Source organism: Fringilla coelebs, assembly GCF_963513975.1.
Source record: "Fringilla coelebs genome assembly, chromosome: 32".
NCBI classification, from domain to species: Eukaryota; Metazoa; Chordata; class Aves; order Passeriformes; family Fringillidae; genus Fringilla; species Fringilla coelebs.
Window position 1 is genome coordinate 279,191 of NC_140058.1, and position 24,918 is coordinate 304,108.

Consider the following 24,918-nt stretch of genomic DNA (forward strand, 5'->3'; position numbering starts at 1 on the left):
GTTTTTTGGGTTTTTTTCCCTGTTTTTTTGGTTTTTTCCCTGGTTTTTTGGGGGGGAGGTGGTTTCCCTGGTTTTTGGGGGTTTTTCCTGTTTTTTGGTTTTTTCCCCTGGTTTTTTGGGTTTTTTCCCTGTTTTTTGGGGTTTTTCCCTGTTTTGGGTTTTTTTTTCCCTGTTTTTTTTTTTGTTTTTTCTCAGTTTTTTTGGTTTTTTCTCTATTTTTTGGGGGTTTTTTTTCTCTGTTTTTTTTTTTTGTTTTTTCTCTGTTTTTTTTTTGTTTTTTCCCCTGTTTTTGGGTTTTCCCCTATTTTTAGGGGTTTTTCCCCTGTTTTTGGCCTTTTTTCCTGTTTTGGGGATTTTTTTTTCCTGTTTTTAGGATTTTTTCCTGTTTTTGGGGTTTTTCCCTGTTTTTTGGGATTTTTTTCCTGTTTTTTGGGGGTTTTCCCGGATTTTGGGATTTTTTCCCTGTTTTTTTGAGGTTTTTCCCTGGTTTTTGGGGTTTTCCTCTGTTTTGGGGTTTTTTTTCCTGTTTTTTGGTTTTTCCCCTGTTTTTGGGGTTTTCCCCTGTTTTTTGGAATTTTTTTCCCTGTTTTTTGGGGTTTTTCCCTGTTTTTTGGTTTTTTCCTGTTTTTGGGGGTTTTTTCTCAGTTTTTTGGGTTTTTTCTCTGTATTTTTGGTTTTGCCCCTGTTTGTAGGGTTTTTTCCCCGTTTTGGTTTTTTTTCTCAGGTTTTTTGGGGTTTTTTCTCTGGTTTTTGGGGTCCGGGGCGCTCAGTGCCGCTCTGCGCTCCTCCCCGCCGCCAGGGGGCGCCACGCGACCGCGCCCCCTCCTCCGCCCTTTCGGCACTTCCGCTTCCCGCACTTCCGTTTCCGGCATTTCCGCTTCCGGCGCTTCCGCTTCCGCCGCCATCGCCGCCAGGCCCGGGCCCGGAGCCGCCGCCATGGGCGCTCACCTGGGCCGCCGTTACCTGTGGGACGCCGAGGCCGAGCCCGACCCGCTGCACATGCCGTCCTTCCCCGCCGAGCTGGGCCTGCCGTGCCGCCAGCCCCGCGGTCAGTGCGGGGACACCGCCACACCGGGGGGGGGGACACCGGGAGGGGACACGGCGGGGGGGGAGGGGCGCGGTGGCCTTGGGGTGACCTCCCGGTGTCCTCCCGGTGGGATTGCCGGTGCCACCCGCCGTGTCCCCAGGCCGTCCCCAGGCCTGTCACCCCCTGCCCTGTCCCCAGTGCCGCGCGGGTGTCGCTGTCCCTGCGCTGCCACCGCGGGTCCCCGCTGGGTCACGCGCTGTGCCCCGTTTGTCCCCAGTCCCGAGTGTCCCCGGGTGTCCCCGAGTGTCCCCGAGTGTCCCTCAGTGTCCTTGAGTGTCCTTGTCCCCTCGGACCTCTCTGTCCTGTCTGTCTCCGTGTCCCCAAATGTCCCTGACCCTGTCCCCTCTCTGGTGACAGTGATGGTGGCCTTGGTGGCCCAGCTGTCCCTGAACTGTCCCTGACTGTCCCTGACTGTGGCTGTCCCTGACTGTTCCTGTCCCCTCTCTGTGACAGTGATGGTGGCCTCGGCGGCTCAGCTGTCCCTGTCTGTCCCTGACTGTCCCTGTCCCTCTCTGTGACAGTGATGATGGCCTTGGTGGCCCAGCTGTCTGTGGCTGTCCCTGACTGTCCCTGTCCCCCCTGGTGACAGTGATGGTGGCCTTGGTGGCCCAGCTGTCCCAGAGTGTCCCTGAGTGTCCCTGTCTGTCCCTGACTATCCCTCTCCCCCCCGGTGACAGTGATGGTGGCCTTGGCTGTCCCTGTCTGTCCCTGACTGTCCCTGTCCCCTCTCTGTAACAGTGATGGTGGCCTCGGCGGCACAGCTGTCCCTGAACTGTCCCTGACTGTCCCTGGCTGTCCCTGGCTGTCCCTGACTGTCCCTGGCTGTCTGTGGCTGTCCCTGAACTGTCCCTGAACTGTCCCTGACTGTCCCTAACTGTCCCTCTCCCCCCTGGTGACAGTGATGGTGGCCTCAGCGGCTCAGCTGTCCCTGAACTGTCCCTGAACTGTCCCTGACTGTCCCTGGCTGTCTGTGGCTGTCCCTAACTGTCCCTGTCCCCTCTGTGTGACAGTGATGGTGGCCTTGGCTGTCCCTAACTGTCCCTGTCCCCTCTCTGTGTGACAGTGATGGTGGCCTCGGTGGCTCAGCTGTCCCTCACTGTCTGTAGCTGTCTGTGGCTGTCCCTGACTGTGTCCTTGTCCCCTCTCTGTGACAGTGATGATGGCCTCGGCGGCACAGCTGTCCCTGACTGTCCCAGCTGTCCCTGGCTGTCCTTGTCCCCTCTCTGTGACAGTGATGGTGGCCTTGGTGGCGCAGCTGTCCCTGACTGTCCTAGCTGTCCCTGGCTGTCCTTGACTGTCCCAGGCTGTCCCTGAGTGTCCCTAACTGTCCCTAACTGTCCCCTCTGTGTGACAGTGATGGTGGCCTCGGCGGCACAGCTGTCCGTGGCTGTTCCAGGCTGTCTGTGGCTGTCCCTAACTGTCCCTAACTGTCCCTCTCCCCCTGGTGACAGTGATGGTGGCCTTGGTGACACAGCTGTCCCTGACTGTCCCTGGCTGTTTCTGTCTGTCCCTGACTGTGTCCCTGTTCCTCTGTGTGACAGTGATGGTGGCCTTGGCTGTCCCTAACTGTCCCTAACTGTCCCCTCTGTGTGACAGTGATGGTGGCCTCGGCGGCTCAGCTGTCTGTAGCTGTCTGTGGCTGTCCCAGCTGTCCCTGACTGTGTCCCTCTCCCCCTGGTGACAGTGATGGTGGCCTCGGCGGCTCAGCTGGCCGTGGCTGTCCCAGGCTGTCTGTGGCTGTCCCTGTCTGTCCCTGACTGTGTCCCTGTCCCCTCTCTGTGTGACAGTGATGGTGGCCTCGGCGGCACAGCTGTCCCTGACTGTGTCCCTCTCCCCCTGGTGACAGTGATGGTGGCCTCGGCAGCTCAGCTGTCTGTGGCTGTCTGTAGCTGTCTGTGGCTGTCCCTAACTGTCCCTAACTGTCCCCTCTCTGGTGACAGTGATGGTGGCCTCGGTGGCTCAGCTGTCCCTAACTGTCCCTCTCCCCCTGGTGACAGTGATGGTGGCCTCGGCGGCGCAGCTGTCCCTGTCTGTCCCTAACTGTCTCTTAACTGTCCCCTCTGTGTGACAGTGATGGTGGCCTCGGCGGCTCAGCTGTCTGTGGCTGTCTGTGGCTGTCCCAGTCTGTCCCTAACTGTCCCTAACTGTCCCTCTCCCCCTGGTGACAGTGATGGTGGCCTCGGCGGCGCAGCTGGCGGCCGCCCGGGTGCCGCTGGAGCAGCGGGATTTCTGCGGGCACCACCTGCTGCGGCTGCTGCGCTGCCAGCGCGACAACTTCCCTGTGCCCTGGGGCTGCCACGCGCTGCGCCACGCCTGGGACAGCTGCCAGCATGAGGAGTGAGTGACACTGGGGACATTGGGGACATTGGGGACATGGGGACAACTTCCCTGTGCCCTGGGGCTGCCACGCGCTGCGCCACGCCTGGGACAGCTGCCAGCACCAGGAGTGAGTGACAGTGGGGACATTGGGGACATTGGGGACATGGGGACAACTTCCCTGTGCCCTGGGGCTGCCACGCGCTGCGCCACGCCTGGGACAGCTGCCAGCACCAGGAGTGAGTGACAGTGGGGACATTGGGGACATTGGGGACATGGGGACAACTTCCCTGTGCCCTGGGGCTGCCACGCGCTGCGCCACGCCTGGGACAGCTGCCAGCATGAGGAGTGAGTGACACGGGGACACTGGGGACACTGGGGACATCACGGGGGGGACAGCTTCCCTGTGCCCTGGGGCTGCCACGCGCTGCGCCACGCCTGGGACAGCTGCCAGCACCAGGAGTGAGTGACATTGGGGACAGTGGGGACATTGGGGACATCACAGGGGGGACAGCTTCCCCCTGCCCTGGGGCTGCCACGCGCTGCGCCACGCCTGGGACAGCTGCCAGCACCAGGAGTGAGTGACACGGGGACATGGGGACATTGGGGACATGGGGACAGCATGGGGACATCATAGGGGGGACAACTTCCCAGTGCCCTGGGGCTGCCACGCGCTGCGCCACGCCTGGGACAGCTGCCAGCATGAGGAGTGAGTGACATTGGGGACATTGGGGACACTGGGGACACTGGGGAGAGCATGGGGACATCATAGGGGGGACAACTTCCCCGTGCCCTGGGGCTGCCACGCGCTGCGCCACGCCTGGGACAGCTGCCAGCACCAGGAGTGAGTGACACGGGGACACGGGGACATTGGGGACACTGGGGACATTGGGGACATCACGGGGGGGACAGCGCGGGCGGGACAGCTTCCCCCTGCCCTGGGGCTGCCACGCGCTGCGCCACGCCTGGGACAGCTGCCAGCACCAGGAGTGAGTGACACGGGGACCTGGGGACACTGGGGACATGGGGACATGGGGACATTGGGGACATGGGGACAGCATGAGGACAGCGTGGGGACAGTGCCAGCGAGACAACTTCCCTGTGCCCTGGGGCTGCCACGCGCTGCGCCACGCCTGGGACAGCTGCCAGCACCAGGAGTGAGTGACACGGGGACATTGGGGACATTGGGGACACTGGGGACATGGGGACAGCATGGGGACAGCGTGGGGACATTGGGGACATCATGGGGACACTGGGGACAGCATGGGGACATCATAGGGGGGACATTGGCAGACACTGCTGGGACAGCTGCCTGCACCAGGAATAAGGGACATGGGGACATTGGGGACATCATGGGGACAGAGGGGACATCATGGGGATATGGGGGGACATGGCTGGGACAGCTGCCAACAAGACAAGTAAGGGACATGGTGACATCGTGGGGACATCGTGGGGACATGGCAGGACACGGCTGGCGCACGTCTGGGACAGCTGCCAGCAGCACGAGTGAGGGACACGGGGACATTGGGGACATCATGGGGGGACATGGCTGGGACAGCTGCCAGCAGCACGAGTGAGGGACACGGGGACACAGGGACGTGTCTGGGGGGTGACAGGGACATGGGCTTGGGGACACGGGGCCACCACGGTGCCACCCACACCTGCCGGTCAGTGGTGACACAGGGTGACACGGTGCCACATGGCGACACAGTGACAGGGTGACACGGTGCGACAGGGTGACACACTGACAGGGTGACACGGTGCCACAGGGTGACACGGTGACAGGGTGACACGGTGGTGACACAGTGGTGCAATGGTGACATGTGGTGAGACACAGTGCCATGGTGACAGAGTGACATGGTGGTGACACAGTGGTGACACGGTGGTGCCATGGCAACACGCAGTGACACAGTGGTGCCATGGTGACACAGAGTGACACGCGGTGACACAGTGGTGACATGGTGGTGCCACGGTGACACTGTGGTGCCCCGGTGACACGGTGGTGACACAGTGACACACGGTGACACGGTGGTGACACAGTAGTGTGATGGTGACATGTGGTGAGACACAGTGACACGGTGGTGACACGCAGTGACACAGTGGTGCCATGGTGACACAGAGTGACACGGTGGTGCCATGGTGGTGCCACAGTGACACGTGGTGCCACACGGTGACACGCAGTGACACAGTGGTGCCACAGTGGTGCCGTGGTGACACACGGTGACACACGGTGACACGCGGTGACAGTGCCACCCCCGTCCCAGCTACGTGATGCGCATGAAGGAGTTCGAGCGCGAGCGGCGCCTGCGGCTGCGGCAGCAACGGCTGAGACGGCGCCACGGGGACAGCGGGGACAGCGAGTGACAGCGTGGGGACAGCAAGTGACAGCGCCACGGGGACAGCGGGGACAGCGGGGACAGCGAGTGACAGCGCCACGGGGACAGCGGGGACAGCGAGTGACACCGGGGACAGCGGGGACAGCGGGGACAGCGAGTGACAGCGTGGGGACAGCGAGTGACAGCGAGTGACAGCACCACGGGGACAGCGGGGACAGCGAGTGACACCAGGGGACAGCGAGTGACAGCGGGGACAGCACCATGGGGACAGCGAGGGACAGCGGCAACTCCAAGTGACACCGCAGTGACACTGAGTGACACCCGGGACACCAAGTAACACCTGAGTGACACTGAGTGACACATGGTGAGTGACACTGAGTGACATTCAAGTGGCACCGAGTGATATCTGGGACACCAAGTGACACTGAGTGACACCGGGGGCACTGAGTGACACCACGGTGACACCAAGTGACACCCAAGTGACACTGAGTGACACTGGCAACACCGAGTGATGCTTGCAATACTGAGTGACATCTGGGACTCTGAGTGACACCTGAGTGACACCGAGTGACTCCTGTGGAACCGAGTAACACCCGAGTGACATCTGGGACATCAAAGGACACTGAATGACACCACGGTGACACTAAGTGACACTGCGGTGAGACCAAGTGACACACGAGTGACACTGGCAACACCGAGTGACACCGGGGACTCCGAGTGACACCACGGTGACACCCGAGTGACTCCTGTGGAACCGAGTGACATCTGGGACATCAAGGGACACTGGCAACAGCAAGTGACAACTGGGACACCGAGTGACACTGAGTGACACCAGTGACACTCAGCGACACCACGGTGACACCAAGTGACACCCAAGTGACACCTGAGTGACACCGAGTGACTCCTGTGGAACTGAGTGACACCCGAGTGACATCTGGGACATCGAGGGACACTGGCAACACCAAGTGACAGCTGAGACACAGAGTGACACTGGTGACACCGAGTGACGCCCGTGTGACACTGAGTGGCACCGGTGACACCGAGGACACTGAGTGATACCGGGGACACTGAGTGACACCGAGTGACACCGGTGACACCCGAGTGACACTGAGTGACACTGAGTGACACTGGCTACACTGAGTGACACTGAGTGACACTGGTGACACCTGAGTGACACCGGTGACAGCCGAGTGACACCAAGTGACACTGAGTGACACTGGCTACACTGAGTGACACCGAGTGACACTGGTGACACCGGTGACAGCCGAATGACACCGGTGACACCAAGTGACACCCGAGTGACACTGAGTGACACCCCGCTGACGGTGACACGAGGCCGCCCCGCGCAATAAAGCTGTCACATGTCACCGCGCTGGCTCGTCACTGTTTTGGGGACATCGCGAAGCCACCACCCCCCCCCCCCCCAGGCTGGGGACAGCGGGATTGTCCCCAGGGGTGGCCCTGACCCCCCCCCCCACAGTGTCCCCTGGGAGGGGACAATGACAGGCCACACGCGGGTGGGGGATGGCGTTTATTGTCACCTGCGGGGACAGGGGGAGGGGGTGGCACTGGGCAGGGGACACGAGGGGTGACACCGCGGTGTCACCAGGGGTGGCTGCGGGTGACAGAGCCAGTGCTGCTGGGGACAGTGCCACCGGGGAGGGGACAGTGCCACCGGGGAGGGGACAGTGCCACCGGGGAGGGGACCCTGGAGATGACACTGCCACCGGGGAGGGGACATTGCCACCGGGGAGGGGACACTGCTACCCTGGAGGTGACAGTGCCACCAGGGAGGGGACACTGCCACTGGGGAGGGGACACTGTGGATGGCACCCTGGAGGTGACAATGCCACCAGGGAGGTGACACTGCTACCCTGGAGGTGACACTGCCACCAGGGAGGTGACACCAGGACTGGCACCCCGGAGGTGACAGGGGACAGCGGGGCCACACCCCCCTGTCCTGCTGTGACACCAGGGTGACAAGGAGCTCACTCACGTCCCCTGTCCCCTCACTGTCCCCAAGGCTCAGGGCGGGACTGGCGGGGACACACGATGGTGTCCCCAGGGTGCCACCGCAGGGAGGGGACAGCACAGAGCACCCCAGGGTGTCACCAGGGTGTGCCAGCGGGGAGGGGACACTGGGGGATGGGCTGTCCCTGCGGTGTCACAGCAGGGAGGGGACACTGGGGACTGTCCTGGGGATGTCCCCAAGGCGGTGTCACAGCAGGAAGGGGATGATGAAGGATGTCCCCAGGGCTGTCCCCGGGGATGTCCCCGCGGTGTCACAGCAGGAAGGGGATGATGAAGGATGTCCCCAGGGCTGTCCCCTCGGTGTCACAGCAGGAAGGGGACAGTGGGGGCTGTCCCCAGGGATGTCCCCACGGTGTCACAGCAGGAAGGGCACGATGGGCGAGCGCAGCGGGGGGTAATCGCGGAACTCGCGCAGGTAACTGCGGTGCTTGCCCTGAGCCCAGATGGCCATCTGCACGAACCCCACCAGCGAGAAGAGCGCCACTGCGGGGACACGGGGACAGGGGACAGGCTGGCACCGCGGGGACACAGGGACACGGGGACACAGGGACAGGCTGGCACCGCGGGGACACGGGGACACGGGACAGGCTGGCACCGCGGGGACACGGGGACACGGGGACACTGGGACAGGCTGGCACCGCGGGGACACGGGGACACGGCCAGGACACCCCAAAATCCCCCGAAACACACCCCAATCCAACACAAATCCGCCCCAAAATCAACCCCGAATCCAACACAAATCCATCCCAATTCCACCCCAAATCCACGTAAAGCACCCCAAATCCCCCCAAAATCACCCCAAATCCCCCCAAAATCACCCCAAATCCTGCCAAACCCATCCCAATTCCACCCCAAATCCACCTAAATCACCCCAAATCCCCCCAAAATCCACCCCAAATCACCCCTAAATCCGCCCCAATCCAACACAAATCCACCCCAAAATCCACTCAATTCCCCTCAAAATCCACCCCCAATTGCTCCTCAATGCACCCCAAATCCCCTGAAATCCACCCAAATCCAACACAATCCTCCCTGAATCACCCCAAATCCACCCCAAATTCCCCCAAAATCCACCCCAAATCCACCCAAAGCACCCCAAATCCACCTAAACCACTCCAAATCCTCAAAAAATCCACCCCAAATCCCCCGAAACCCACCCCAATCCAGCACAAATCCGCCCCAAAATCAACCCCAAATCCACCTAAAGCACCCCCAATCCCCCCAAAATCCCCCACAAATCCACACAAAATCCACCCCAAATCCTTCCTAAATGCACCCCAAATCCCCCTAAATCCACCCAAAATTCACCCCAATCCAACACAAATCCACCCCAAAATCCAACCAAATCCACCCCAAATAGACCTGAAGCACCCCGAATCCCCCAAAAATCCACCCCAAATCCATCTCAACCACCCCAAATCCACACAAAATCCACCCCAAATCCCCCCCAAATTCACCCATAATCCACCCCAAATCCCTCCAAATCCATCCCAATTCCACCCCAAATCCCCCCTAATTCACCTAAACCACCCCAAATCCCCCCAAATTCCACCCCAAAGCACCCCGAATCCCCCCAAAATCTCCCACAAATCCACACAAAATCCACCCCAAATCCACCTAAAGCACCCCAAATCCACACAAAATCCACCCCAAAATCCCACCCCAACCCAACACAAATCCCCCCAAAATCCACCCCGAATCCTTCCTAAATCCACCCCGAATTCCCCCAAAATCCACCCCAAATCCACCCCAAATCCACCTAAACCATCCCGAATCCACACAAAATTCACTCCAAATCCCTAAACCCACCCCAATCCAACACAAATCCACCCCAAAATCCACCCAAATCCTGCCAAATCCACCCCAATTCCACCCCAAATCCGCCTAAACCACCCCGAATCCCCCAAAATCCACCCCGAATCCACACAAAATCCACTCCTAATCCCCCAAAACCCACCCCAACCCAACACAAATCCACCCCAAATCCACTGAAACCACCCCAAATCCACCCAAAATCCACCCCAAATCATCCCTAACCCCACCCCAATCCAACACAAATCTCCCCCAAAATCCACTCAATTCCTCTCAAAATCCACCCCAAATCCCCTCAAATCCACCCAAATCCAACACAATCCTCCCTGAATCACCCCAAAATCCACCCCAAATCACCCAAATCCTGCCAAATCCATCCCAATGCTACCCCAAATCACCCCTAAATCCACCCCCAAATCCACTCAACTCCCCCCAAAATCCACCCCAAAATCCACTCAACTCCCCTCAAAATCCACCCAAAATCCCCCTAAATCCACCCAAAATTCACCCCAACCCAACACAAATCCACCCCGAATTACCCCAAAATCTGCCCCAAATCATCCCTAAATCCACCTCAAATCCATCCCAAATCCACCCAAATCTCCCAAATTCTACCCAAATCTCCCCCAAATCTATCCAAATCCCCCCAAAATCCAACCAATCCCCCCCAAATCCCCCCGAAATCACCCCAAAATCCAATGAAACCACCCCAGATCCAACCCAAATCACCCCTAATCCACCCCAACCACCAGAAACCCCCCAAAAATCGCCCCCAAATCCAACACAAATCCCCCCAAAATTCACCTAAATCCCCCCAAAATCCTCTAAACCATCACAAATGCACCCAAATCCACCCAAAATCCTCAAAACCACCACAAATCCACCCAAATCCAACCCAAATCCAGCTGGAATCCCTTCTAAATCCACCTTGAAATCCACCCCAAAATCCCCGAATCCACCCCAAATCACCCCAAAATCCACCCCAAAATCCACCCAAATCCCCTCAAAATCCTCCCTAAATGCCCCCAAATCCAACCCAAATTGCCCCAAATCCACCCCAAAACCCACCCAAAATCCTCCCAGATCCACCCAAATCCACCCGAAAATCCCCCCAAATCCACCCGAAAATCCCCCCAAATCCACCCCAAATCACCCCAAAATCGGCCAGAAATCCCCCCCAATCACCCCTAAATGCACCCCAAATCCAACTAAACCGCCCCAAATCCCCCACAAAATCCACCCAAATCCACACAAATCCCCCCCAAATCCACCTAAACCACCCCAAATCCCCCCAAAATCCACCCCAATTCCCCCCGAAATCCCCCCAAATCCCCCAAAATCCCCCCCAAATCCACCTAAACCACCCCAAATCCCACCCAAATCACCCCTAAATCCGCCCCAAATTCCCCCAAAATTTCTGGGGACCCCAGGGTGGCACACGGGACACAGAGAGGGGGGACACGGGGACACCAGGGTGGCACAGGGGACACAGGGGGACCCCAGGCAGGGGTGGCACAGGGGACACAGAGAGGGGACACGGGGACACCAGGGTGGCACAGGGGACATGGCGGGAGGGGACACAGGGAGGCCAGGGTGACACAGGGGACAGAGAGGGGGGACACAGGGACGCCAGGGTGACACAGGGGACACAGGGCCGGGGTCTCTGGGGTGCCACCCCCCGTGTCCCCCCCTGTCCCCTGTGTCCCCTCACCGGGCAGGCACTGGGTCATGATGGTGAAACCGATCCAGGAGCCGACCTGGGGACAAACGGGGGGAGGGGTGTCACCTGTGGGGTGTCACCTATGGGGTGTCACCTTCAGAGGGTCCCCTTTTGGGGTGTCACCTTTGGGGTGTGTCACCGTCCTCCACTGTGGTGGCAGCCCCAGCACAGCGCTGTCCCCTCCTGTCCCCTCCCCCCAGCTCAGCGCTGTCCCCTCCCCCCCAGCACAGCGATGTCTCCAGGACCATGCCCCCCCCCAAGGCTGTCACACCCCCCAGGTGTCCCCAGGTGTCCCCAGGGCTGTGTCCCCCCCAGGGCTGTCACACCCCCAGGTGTCCCAGGTGTCCCAGGTGTCCCAGGTGTCCCAAGTGTCCCAGGTGTCCCCAGGTGTCCCAGGTGTCCCCAGTGTCCCCAGGTGTCCCAGGTGTCCCAGGTGTCCCAGGTGTCCCAGGTGTCCCTGACCTCGTAGGTGTAGTTGGGGCAGGACACGAGCAGGAAGAGCCACGTGAAGGGGTTCCGGGTGGGGTACGGGATCTTGCGGGTCTTGGAGCCTGCGGGGACACGGGGACAGTGACACAGAGTGACAAAGAGTGACACACAGTGACACAGTGACACAGAGTGACACACAGTGGCACAGTGACACACAGGGACACAGGGACACACACAGTGACACACAGTGACACACAGTGACACACAGTGACACACAGGGACACACGCAGTGACACAGAGTGACACACAGTGACACACAGTGACACAGTGACACAGAGTGACACAGAGTGACACACAGAGTGACACACAGTGACACACAGTGACACACAGTGACACACAGGGACACACAGGGACACACGCAGTGACACACAGTGACACACAGGGACACACAGTGACACAGTGACACACACAGTGACACACAGGGACACACAGTGACACAGTGACACACAGTGACACAGAGGGACACACAGTGACACACACACAGTGACACACACACAGTGACACACAGGGACACACAGTGACACAGTGACACACAGTGACACACAGGGACACACAGTGACACAGTGACACACAGTGACACACAGGGACACACAGTGACACACACACAGTGACACACAGGGACACACAGTGACACACACAGTGACACACAGGGACACACAGTGACACACACAGTGACACACACAGTGACACACACAGTGACACACAGGGACACACAGTGACACACACAGTGACACACAGTGACACACAGTGACACACAGTGACACAGTGACACACACAGTGACACACAGTGACACACAGTGACACACAGTGACACAGTGACACAGTGACACACACAGTGACACACAGGGACACACAGTGACACACACAGTGACACACACAGTGACACACACAGTGACACACAGGGACACACAGTGACACACACAGTGACACACAGTGACACACACACTGACACACACAGTGACACACAGTGACACAGTGACACACACAGTGACACACACAGTGACACACAGTGACACACAGTGACACACAGTGACACAGTGACACACACAGTGACACACAGTGACACACAGTGACACACAGTGACACAGTGACACAGTGACACACACAGTGACACACAGGGACACACAGTGACACACACAGTGACACACAGGGACACACAGGGACACACAGTGACACACAGTGACACACACAGTGACACACAGTGACACACAGGGACACACAGTGACACAGTGACACAGTGACACACACAGTGACACACAGGGACACACAGTGACACACACAGTGACACACAGGGACACACAGGGACACACAGTGACACACAGTGACACACACAGTGACACACAGTGACACACAGGGACACAGTGACACACACAGTGACACACAGGGACACACAGTGACACAGAGTGACACACAGTGACACAGTGACACACACAGGGACACACAGTGACACACAGGGACACACAGTGACACAGTGACACACACAGTGACACACAGGGACACACAGTGACACACAGGGACACACAGTGACACAGTGACACACACAGTGACACACAGGGACACACAGTGACACACAGGGACACACAGTGACACAGTGACACACACAGTGACACACAGGGACACACAGTGACACACAGGGACACACAGTGACACACAGTGACACACACAGTGACACACAGGGACACACAGTGACACACAGGGACACACAGTGACACACAGTGACACACAGTGACACAGTGAAGGGGTTCTGGGTGGGGTACGGGATCTTGCGGGTCTTGGAGCCTGCGGGGACACGGGGACATCAGGGACACAGGGACACACAGTGACACAGTGACACATGGGGACAGGTACACAGGGACACACAGTGACACACAGTGACACACAGTGACACAGGGACAGTGACACACAGGGACACAAAGGGACATATGGGGACAGTAACACAGGAACATGGGGACATCAGTGACACAGTGACACAGGGACACAGGGACAGTGACACAGGGACACAGTGACACAGGGACAATGACACAGGGACACAGGGACACAGGGACACAGGGACACAGTGACACAGGGACAGTGACACAGGGACAGGGACACAGGGACACAGGGACAGTGACACAGGGACACAGTGACACAGGGACAGGGACACAGTGACACAGGGACAGGGACACAGGGACACAGTGACACAGGGACAGGGACACAGTGACACAGGGACAGGGACACAGGGACACAGTGACACAGGGACACAGGGACACAGTGACACAGGGACAGTGACACAGGGACACAGGGACACAGTGACACAGGGACACAGGGACACAGTGACACAGGGACACAGGGACACACAGTGACACACAGTGACACACAGTGACACAGGGACAGTGACACAGTGACACAGTGACACAGGGACACAGGGACACACAGTGACACACAGTGACACACAGGGACACAGGGACAGTGACACAGTGACACAGTGACACACAGGGACATCAGTGACACAGGTACACACGGGGACACACGGCTCACACACTGACACACCGGTGACACTCCCAGGACAAGCGTCACCCCCAGGCCACCCCCCGGACAGGTGCCACCCCCCGTGTCCCCTCCTGTCCCCTCCGTGTCCCTGCCAGCCCCCAACTGCTCCCCCATGTCCTTGTGGCCTCTGCACCATCGTGTCCCCAATGTCCCCACTGTCCCCAACCCTCCTGATGTCCCCACTGTCCCTGATGGCCCGAATGTCCCCAGTGTCCCCAGTCCCCCCACAATGTCCCCAGTTGCCCCTGGCTGTCCCCACTGTCTCTGCTGTCCCCAATGTCCCCAGTTCCCCCACTGTCCCCACTGTCCCCACTGTCCCCAATCCCCCAGTGTCACCAGTGCCCTCAGTGTCGCCAAAGTCCACAATGTCCCCCCAATGTCCCCAACCTCACAATGTCCCCAATGTCCCCAAGCTCTCCTGGCTGTCCCCAGTGTCCCCAATGTCCCCAGTTCCCCCACTGTCCCCTAGCTGTCCCAAATCCCCCAATGTCCCCAACGTCCCCAATGTCACAATGTCCCCTCAATGTCCCCAATCCCCACAATGTCCCCGCTGTCCCCTGGCTGTACCCTAGCTGTCCCCAGTGTCCCCAATGTCCCCAACCCCCCCACTGTCCCCACTGTCTCCCAGCTGTCCCCAATCCCCTCACTGTCCCCACTGTCACCATGCTGTCCCCACACTGTCCCCTCACTGTCCCCACTGTCACCATGCTGTCCCCACACTGTCCCCTGACTGTCCCCACACTGTCCCCAGTGTCCCCTGCTGTCCCCACTGTCCCCTGGCTGTCCTCACTGTCCCCATGCTGTCCCCTCGCTGTCCCCTCACTGTCCCAGTGTCCCCACACTGTCCCCACGCTGTCCCCTCACTGTCCCCTGCTGTCCCCAGTGTCCCCTCACTGTCCCCACGCTGTCCCCACTGTCCCCTGGCTGTCCCTAGTGTCCCGTCGCTGTCCCCTCACTGTCCCCACTGTCACCATGCTGTCCCCACACTGTCCCCTGACTGTCCCCACACTGTCCCCAGTGTCCCCTGCTGTCCCCACACTGTCCCCACACTGTCCCCAGTGTCCCCTGCTGTCCCCACACTGTCCCCACGCTGTCCCCTCGCTGTCCCCACACTGTCCCCAGTGTCCCCTCACTGTCCCCACTGTCCCCTCACTGTCCCCTCACTGTCCCCACTGTCCCCTCACTGTCCCCAGTGTCCCCTGCTGTCCCCTCACTGTCCCCATGCTGTCCCCTCGCTGTCCCCTGGCTGTCCCCTCGCTGTCCCCAGTGTCCCCTGCTGTCCCCACTGTCCCCTTGCTGTCCCCTCGCTGTCCCCTCGCTGTCCCCACTGTCCCCTCGCTGTCCCCTCACTGTCCCCAGTGTCCCCTGGCTGTCCCCTCGCTGTCCCCACACTGTCCCCTCACTGTCCCCTGCTGTCCCCAGTGTCCCCTGCTGTCCCCAGTGTCCCCTCACTGTCCCCTGCTGTCCCCTCACTGTCCCCTCACTGTCCCCTGCTGTCCCCTCACTGTCCCCTGGCTGTCCCCTCCCTGTCCCCTCAGTGTCCCCTCCCTGTCCCCTGCTGTCCCCTCACTGTCCCCTGCTGTCCCCTCACCCGCTGGCCGCAGGTTCCTCAGGGCCACGTGGATGGAGAAGTTCCCGAGCTGGCAGAACTGGGGGGGTCCGGGGGGGTCCGGGGGGGTCACGGGGGTGGGGGTGGCACTGGGACCCCCCCAGTGTCCCCATGGTCCCACTGGGACCCCCCCAAACCCCCCCATGGCCCCCCCAAACCCCCCCCCACCCTGCTGGGACCCCCCAAACTCCCCCAAACCCCCAAAACAGCCCAAGCCTGACCCCCCAAACCCCCCTGGCCCCCCCAAACTCCCCCAGCCCCCCAAACTCCTCCAGCCCCCCCAAACTCCCCCAGCCCCCCAAAATAGCCCAAGCCAGCCCCCCCAAACCCCACAGTCCCCCCAGAACAGAACAGCCCAGCCCAGCCCCCCACAAAGCCCCCCAACCATCCCAACTCCCCCCAGAGCCCCCACGGCCCCCCCAAACCCCCCCAGCCCCCCCCCAAACCCCCCATGGTCCCCCCAAACCCCCACTGGGATCCCCCCCCAAATTCCCCCAAATCCCCCATAGACCCCCAGCTCCCCCTGAACCCCCCCAAAGCTCCACTGGGACCCCCCCCAAACCCCCCATGGACCCCCAGCCCCCCCTGAACCCCCCCAAACCTCCCATTCCCAGACCCCCCCAAAACCCCCCATGTCCCCCCCAACCCCCAATCCCAGCCCTCCAAACCCCCCCTGAACCCCCCCAAATCCCCCATCCCAACTTCCCCTGTCCCCCCCGTCCCCCGTGTCACCCCCGTCCCCCCCCGTCCCCCCGTGTCCTCCCCCGTCCCCCTGTCCCCCCCGTGTCCCCCCTATCCCCCTCTGTCCCCCCCCAGCCCCGTGTCCCCCCCAGCCCCGTGTCCCCCCCGTCCCCCCCTGTCCCCAGTGTCCCCCCCCATCCCCCCGTCCCCCCCTGTCCCCAGTGTCCCCCCCCATCCCCCTGTCCCCCCCTGTCCCCAGTGTCCCCTCCCTGTCCCCCTGTCCCCAGTGTCCCCCTGTGCCCCCGTGTCCCCCCCGTCCCCCGTGTCACCCCCCAGCCCTGTGTCCCCCCCTGTCCCCTTGTGTCCCCCCTGTCCCCCCCAATCCCGTGTCCCCCTGTGTCCTCCCCTGTCCCCTCGTGTCCCCCCCTGTCCCCCCCAGCCCCATGTCCCCCCCCGCCCCCCACATCCCTCCAGTCCCCCCTGTCCCCCCCATCCCCCTTCCTTCCCCCCATGTCCCCAGTGTCCCCCCCTGTCCCCCGTGTCCCCCCTGTCCCCCGTGTCCCCCTGTGTCCCCCCTGTCCCCCGTGTCCCTCCCCGTCCCCAGTGTCCCCCTGTCCCCCCCGTCCCCCCTGTCCCCCTGTCCCCCCCATCCCCCTCTCTCCCCCCCTGTCCCCCCTGTCCCCCCCTGTCCCCCCGGTCCCCCCCTGTCCCCAGTGTCCCCCCCGTCTCCAGTGTTCCCTCTGTCCCTCCTGTACCCCGTGTCCCCCCAGTGTCCCCCCCATCCCCAGTGTCCCCTCTCTCCCCCCCTGTCCCCAGTGTCCCCCCCTGTCCCCAGTGTCCCCCCTGTCCCCCCGTACCCACCAGGAACACGGCCAGCGCCAGCTTCACCTGCTCGTCACCGTAGGCTGGGGGGACACCGAGGGGTCAGCACAGGGACAGGGGGACAGGGGGACAGAGGGACAGGGACACGGGGGGGTCAGCACAGGGACAGGGGGACAGGGGGACAGAGGGACAGAGGGACAGGGACAGAGGGGACACGGGGGGGTCAGCACAGGGACAGGGACAGTGGGACAGAGGGACAGGGGGACAGGGACAGGGGGACAGAGGGGACACGGGGGGGTCAGCACAGGGACAGGGGGACAGGGACAGAGGGACAGAGGGACAGAGGGACAAGGACACGGGGGGGTCAGCACAGGGGGACAGAGGGACAGAGGGACAGAGGGGACACGGGGGGGTCAGCACAGGGGGACAGAGGGACAGAGGGACAGAGGGGACACGGGGGGGTCAGCACAGGGACAGGGACAGAGGGACAGAGGGGACAGAGGGGACAGAGGGACAGGGACACGGGGGGGGTCAGCACAGGGACAGGGACAGGGGGACAGAGGGACAGAGGGACAGAGGGACAGAGGGACAGGGACACGGGGGGGGTCAGCACAGGGACAGGGACAGGGGGACAGAGGGACAGAGGGACAGAGGGACAGAGGGGACAGGGACACGGGGGGGGTCAGCACAGGGACAGGGGGACAGGGGGACAGAGGGACAGGGGGGACAGGGGGACAGGGACAGAGATGGGACAGAGAGGCAGGGACAGAGGTGACAGTGATAGAGAGGACAGAGGGGACAGGGAGGGGACAGAGGGGACAGGGAGCGGACAGAGATGGGACAGAGGGGACAGGGACAGGGAGGGGACAGGGACAGGGAGGGGACAGGGACAGGGACAAGGAGAGAGGGGACAGGAGAGGGGAGAGGACAGGAACACAGGGGACACAGACAGGGATGGGGACAGGGACAGGGACAGGGAGGGGACAGAGAGGACAGGGACAGAGGGGACAAGGACAGGGATGGACAGAGGGGACAGGGACAGGGATGGAGAAACAGGGGACAGGGACAGAGGGGGGACAGGAGAGGGGAGAGGACAGGGACACAGGGGACACAGACAGGGATGGGGACAGGGACAGGGATGGGACAGGGAGGGGACAGGGAGGGGACAGGGAGGGGACAGAGGGGACAGGGACAGGGATGGAGAAATAGGGGACAGGGACAGAGAGGGGACAGGAGAGGGGAGAGGACAGGGACAGAGGGGACAGGGACAGATTTGGGGCCAACCCCCAGTGTCCCCGCCTGTGGGGGACACGGGGGTGGCAGGGACAGGGACAGTCACACCCCCCGTGTGTCCCCTGGAGGCACAGGGGGACAAGGGGACACGGTGATGGGGACAGTGGGGACACAGAGGGGACAGGGACAGGTGACAGGGACAGTGACAGGTGAAAGGTGGCAGTGACAATGACAGGTGACAGGGACAAGGGACAAGGACAGGTGACAGGTGACACTCACCTGGCGGGGTGTACAGTGGGGGGTTGATGTAATGGGGACAGTGACAGTGACAAGGACAGGTGACAATGACAGGTGACAGTGACAGGTGACAGTGACAGTGACAATGACAGTGACAGGTGACAGTGACAGGTGACAGGTGTCACTCACCTGGCGGGGTGTACAGCGGGTGGTTGATGTAATGGGGACAGTGACAGTGACAAGGACAGGTAACAGTGACAGTGACAGGTGACAATGACAGGTGACAGGTGACAGGTGTCACTCACCTGGCGGGGTGTACAGCGGGTGGTTGATGTAATGGGGACAGTGACAGTGACAGTGACAGTGACAGGTGTCACTCACCTGGCGGGGTGTACAGCGGGTGGTTGATGTAATGGGGACAGTGACAGTGACAATGACAGGTGACAATGACACGTGTCACTCACCTGGCGGGGTGTACAGCGGGTGGTTGATGTAATGGGGACAGTGACAGTGACAGTGACAGGTGACAGTGACAGGTGACAGTGACAGGTGACACTCACCTGGCGGGGTGTACAGCGGGTGGTTGATGTAATGGGGACAGTGACAGTGACAGGTGACAATGACAGGTGACAGGTGTCACTCACCTGGCGGGGTGTACAGCGGGTGGTTGATGTAATGGGGACAGTGACAGGGACAGTGACAGTGACAGGTGACAATGACAGGTGACAGGTGACACTCACCTGGCGGGGTGTACAGCGGGTGGTTGATGTAATGGGGACAGTGACAGTGACAGGTGACAATGACAAGGACAGGTGTCACTCACCTGGCGGGGTGTACAGCGGGTGGTTGATGTAATGGGGACAGTGACAGTGACAGTGACAGGTGACAGGTGACAGTGACAGGTGACAATGACAGTGACAGTGACAGGTGACAATGACAGGTGACAATGACAGGTGACAATGACAGGTGACACTCACCTGGCGGGGTGTACAGCAGGTGGTTGATGTAATGGGGACAGTGACAGTGACAGTGACAGGTGACAATGACAGGTGACAATGACAGTGACAGTGACAGGTGACAGTGACAGGTGACAGGTGACAATGACAGGTGACAATGACAGTGACAGTGACAGGTGACAATGACAGTGACAGTGACAGGTGACAGTGACAGGTGACAGTGACAGGTGACAATGACAGGTGACAGGTGACACTCACCTGGCGGGGTGTACAGCGGGTGGTTGATGTAATGGGGACAGTGACAGTGACAGTGACAGGTGACAATGACAGTGACAGGTGACAATGACAGTGACAGGTGACAGGTGTCACTCACCTGGCGGGGTGTACAGCGGGTGGCTGATGTAATGGGGACAGTGACAGTGACAAGGACAGTGACAGGTGACAGGGACAGGTGACAATGACAGTGACAGTGACAGGTGACAATGACAGTGACAGTGACAGTGACAGGTGACAGGGACAGGTGTCACTCACCTGGCGGGGTGTACAGCAGGTGGTTGATGTAATGGGGACAGTGACAGGTGACAATGACAGGTGACAATGACAGGTGACAATGACAGGTGACACTCACCTGGCGGGGTGTACAGCGGGTGGTTGATGTAATGGGGACAGTGACAGTGACAGGTGACAATGACAGTGACAGGTGACAGTGACAGGGCCAGGTGTCACTCACCTGGCGGGGTGTACAGCGGGTGGTTGATGTAATGGGGACAGGGACAGTGACAGGTGACAATGACAGTGACAATGACAGGTGTCACTCACCTGGCGGGGTGTACAGTGGATGGTTGATGTAATGGGGACAGTGACAGTGACAGGTGACAGTGACAGGGAGAGGTCACAGGTGACAATGACAGGGACAGGTGACAGTGACAATGACAGTGACAGGTGACAGGTGACAGGGACAGGTGACAATGACAGGTGACAGGTGTCACTCACCTGGCAGCTGTACAGCAGGTGGTTGATGTAATGGGGACAGTGACAGTGACAGGTGACAGGGACAGGTGACAGGGACAGGTGACAATGACAGTGACAGGTGACAGGTGACACTCACCTGGCGGGGTGTACAGCGGGTGGTTGATGTAACAGGGACAGTGACAGTGACAAGGACAGGTGACAGGTGACAGTGACAGGTGACAGGGACAGGTGACAATGACAGTGACAGGTGACAGGTGTCACTCACCTGGCGGGGTGTACAGTGAGTGGTTGATGTAATGGGGACAGTGACAGTGACAGGTGACAATGTCAGGTGACAGGTGTCACTCACCTGGCGGGGTGTACAGTGAGTGGTTGATGTAATGGGGACAGTGACAGTGACAGGTGACAATGTCAGGTGACAGGTGTCACTCACCTGGCGGGGTGTACAGCGGGTGGTTGATGTAATACGCCATCCAGGCAGCGAAGCCCCAGTAGTAGGTGCAGTTCTGGGGACATTGGGGACACGTTGGGGACACCTTGGGGACACCTGGGGACACCTGGGGACAGCCAGGTGTGCGGGGCTGCCACTGAGGGGACACAGGGAGAGCAGGGTGGCCTCGGGAGGACGGGCAGGTGAGGCAGGTGACAGTGACACCTGGATGATGTCACACAGGGGCGGGGCTGGGGGGGACAGGGGGTGGCAGAGGTGACACAGGGGACAGGGAGAGGGGACAGGGGGTGGCAGAGGTGACACAGGGGACAGGGCGGTACTGGGGCGGTGCTGGGGTGTGACACAGGTGACAGGCTGTCACACAGGTGTCACACAGGTGTCACACAGGTGTCCCCCAGGTGTCCCACCTTGAAGATGTTGCGCAGGGGCATGGTGCCGTGTGAGAAGGGGAGGGGACAGGGAGGGGACAGGGAGGGGACAGGGCGGTGCTGGGGTGTGACACAGGTGACAGGCTGTCACACAGGTGTCACAGGTGTCACCCAGGTGTAACCCAGGTGTCCCCCAGGTGTCCCACCTTGAAGATGTTGCGCAGGGGCATGGTGCCATGTGAGAAGGGGAGGGGACAGGGAGGGGACAAGGCAGTACTGGGGGTGTGACACAGGTGACAGACTGTCACACAGGTGTCACAGAGGTGTCACACAGGTGTCACCCAGGTGTGCCCCAGGTGTCACACAGGTGTCACAGGTGTCCCCCAGGTGTCCCCCAGGTGTCCCGCAGGTGTCCCACCTTGAAGATGTTGCGCAGGGGCATGGTGCCGTGCGAGAAGGGGAGGGGACAGGGAGGGGACAGGGGAGGGGACAGAGCAGGGACAGGGCAGTACTGGGGCGGTGCTGGGGTGTGACACAGGTGTCACACAGGTGTGACAGGTGTCCCGCAGGTGTCCCACCTTGAAGATGTTGCGCAGGGGCATGGTGCCGTGCGAGAAGCGGTGCACGAAGAGCGTCTCCAGCAGCCGCTTGACGTAGTGGAACGAGTGACAGCAGCACGCCAGGCTGGGGACAGAGGGGACATTGGGGACATTGGGGACATTGGGGACATTGGGGACAGTGGGGACAGTGGGGACATTGGGGACAGTGGGGATACTGGGGATACTGGGGACAGTGGGGACAGTGGGGACAGTGGGGACACTGGGGATACTGGGGACAGTGGGGACAGTGGGGACATTGGGGACAGTGGGGACACACTGGGGACACGTCCCCCCTGTCCCCACCGCCTGCCCAGTGTCCCCTCGATGGCCCCCGTGACCCCCAGTGTCCCCAAACCCTCCCGATGTCCCCACTGTGCCCAGCATCCCCCCAATGTCCCCAAACCCCCTCAGTGGCCCCAGTGTCCCAATGTCCCCAAGGTGTCCCCAATGTCCCCAAGACCCCCCCATACCCTAATGTCCCCAATCCCCCCAATGTCCCCCCAATGTCCCCAGTGTCCCACACTGGACCACGCGGTGCCAGCTGGTGGTGACTGTCCCCAATGTCCCCAAGGTGTCCCCAGTGCCCCCAATCCCTCAGTGCCCCCCCAATGTCCCCAATGTCCCCCCAATGTCCCCAATGTCCCCGCTGTCTCACTGGACCACGCGGTACCAGCTGGCGGTGACTGTCCCCAATGTCCCCAATCCCTCAGTGTCCCCCCAATGTCCCCAGTGTCCCCAAGGTGTCCCCAATGTCCCCCCAATGTCCCCAATGTCCCCCCAATGTCCCCATGGTGTCCCCAGTGTCCCCTCAGTGTCTCACTGGACCACGCGGTGACGGCTGGCAGTGACTGTCCCCAGTGTCCCCAATCCCTCAGTGCCCCCCGATGTCCCCAATGTCCCCAATGTCCCAATGTCCCCAGTGTCCCCAAGGTGTCCCCAGTGTCTCACTGGACCACGCGGTGCCGGCTGGCGGTGACTGTCCCCATTGTCCCCCCGATGTCCCCAATGTCCCCACTGTCCCCAATGTCCCCAGTGTCCCCAGTGTCTCACTGGACCACGCGGTGCCGGTTGGCAGTGACTGTCCCCAATCCCTCAATGTCCCCCCAGTGTCCTCAATGTCCCCAGTGTCCCCCCAATGTCCCCAAGGTGTCCCCAGTGTCCCCAGTGTCTCACTGGACCACGCGGTGCCGGCTGGCAGTGACTGTCCCCAATCCCTCAATGTCCCCCCAATGTCCCCAGTGTCCCCAGTGTCCCCAGTGTCCCCAGTGTCTCACTGGACCACGCGGTGCCGGCTGGCGGTGACTGTCCCCAATGTCCCCCCAATGTCCCCAATGTCCCCCCAATGTCCCCTCAGTGTCCCCAAGATGTCCCCAATGTCCCCTCGGTGTCTCACTGGACCACGCGGTGCCGGCTGGCGGTGAAGTCGTAGCGGGGCCCGTACAGGAACGGGACCCGGAAATAGAACAGCAGGTAAATGAGGAGGGGCCCGGCGTACTCCGTCAGGAACACCTGGGCAGGTGAGAGGGGACAGTCAGGGACACCTGGGACAGGTGAGTGGGGACAGGTAAATGAGGAGGGGACCCGCGTACTCCGTCAGGAACACCTGGACAGGTGAGAGGGGACAGTCAGGGACACCTGGGACAGGTGAGAGGGGACAGGTGAGAGGGGACAGGTAAATGAGGAGGGGACCCGCGTACTCCGTCAGGAACACCTGGGCAGGTGAGAGGGGACAGGTGAGGGACAGGTGAGAGGGGACAGGTAAATGAGGAGGGGACCCGCGTACTCCGTCAGGAACACCTGGACAGGTGAGAGACAGGTGAGAGGGGACAGTCAGGGACACCTGGGACAGGTGAGAGGGGACAGGTGAGGGACACCTGGGACAGGTGAGAGGGGACAGGTGAGAGGGGACACCTGGGACAGGTGAGAGGGGACAAGTGAGAGGGGACAAGTGAGAGAGGACAGGGACACCTGGGACAGGTGAGAGGGGACAGGTGAGAGGGGACAGGGACACCTGGGACAGGTGAGAGGGGACAGTCAGGGACACCTGGGACAGGTGAGAGGGGACAGGTGAGAGGGGACAAGTAAATGAGGAGGGGCCCGGCGTACTCCGTCAGGAACACCTGGGACAGGTGAGGGGGGACAGGTGAGAGGGGACACCTGGGACAGGTGAAAGGGGACAGGTGAGAGGGGACAGGGACACCTGGGACAGGTAAATGAGGAGGGGCCCCGCGTACTCCGTCAGGAACACCTGGGACAGGTGAGGGGGGACAGGTGAGAGGGGACACCTGGGACAGGTGAGAGGGGACAGGTGAGAGGGGACACCTGGGACAGGTGAGAGGGGACAGGTGAGAGGGGACACCTGGGACAGGTGAGAGGGGACAGGTGAGAGGGGACACCTGGGACAGGTGAGAGGGGACAGGTGAGAGGGGACACCTGGGACAGGTGAGAGGGGACACCTGGGACAGGTGAGAGGGGACAGTCAGGGACACCTGGGACAGGTGAGAGACAGGTAAATGAGGAGGGGACCGGCGTATTCCATCAGGAACACCTGGGCAGGTGAGAGGGGACAGGTGAGAGGGGACACCTGGGACAGGTGAGAGGGGACAGGTGAGAGGGGACAGGTGAGAGAGGACAGTCAGGGACACCTGGGACAGGTGAGAGGGGACAGGT

The 24,918-nt window shown here is 60.9% G+C and overlaps 2 protein-coding genes across 5 annotated transcripts in view; one reads left to right on the forward strand and one right to left on the reverse strand.

The window, feature by feature from the left end:
* Positions 1–857: 857 nt before the first annotated feature.
* Positions 858–7,100, forward strand: NDUFB7 (NADH:ubiquinone oxidoreductase subunit B7). Of its 3 annotated transcripts, XR_014616863.1 has the most exons (5): positions 858–1,048; positions 3,256–3,424; positions 5,668–5,751; positions 5,839–6,296; positions 6,480–7,100. XR_014616863.1 is itself a non-coding variant. In XM_084223943.1 (4 exons), exons 1-4 carry the CDS (start codon positions 937–939, stop codon positions 5,861–5,863), a joined length of 390 nt encoding a protein of 129 aa, XP_084080069.1. In that variant the 5' UTR covers positions 858–936; the 3' UTR covers positions 5,864–7,100. The 3 variants fall into 3 exon arrangements, 2 of the variants coding, with proteins under 2 accessions (XP_084080069.1, XP_084080070.1); XM_084223943.1 differs by having other exon boundaries at positions 5,839–7,100; XM_084223944.1 differs by having other exon boundaries at positions 860–1,048; positions 5,668–7,100.
* Positions 7,101–7,264: 164 nt separating this feature from the next.
* TECR (trans-2,3-enoyl-CoA reductase) overlaps positions 7,265–24,918 on the reverse strand; it is a 28,344-nt gene continuing 10,690 nt past the window's right edge. Inside the window, exons 6-14 of one of the 2 annotated variants that reach the window (XM_084223932.1) lie at positions 23,642–23,757; positions 22,228–22,333; positions 21,264–21,336; positions 17,472–17,515; positions 15,912–15,969; positions 11,765–11,853; positions 11,294–11,339; positions 8,092–8,253; positions 7,265–7,934 (exon numbers count right to left, since the gene is read on the reverse strand). In XM_084223932.1, the coding sequence (XP_084080058.1) occupies positions 8,126–8,253; positions 11,294–11,339; positions 11,765–11,853; positions 15,912–15,969; positions 17,472–17,515; positions 21,264–21,336; positions 22,228–22,333; positions 23,642–23,757 (660 nt within the window). In that variant the 3' untranslated portion in view covers positions 7,265–7,934; positions 8,092–8,125. Of the gene's footprint in view, positions 8,254–11,293; positions 11,340–11,764; positions 11,854–15,911; positions 15,970–17,471; positions 17,516–21,263; positions 21,337–22,227; positions 22,334–23,641; positions 23,758–24,918 lie in introns of both variants that reach the window. The other variant, XM_084223931.1, reaches the window with a different exon arrangement.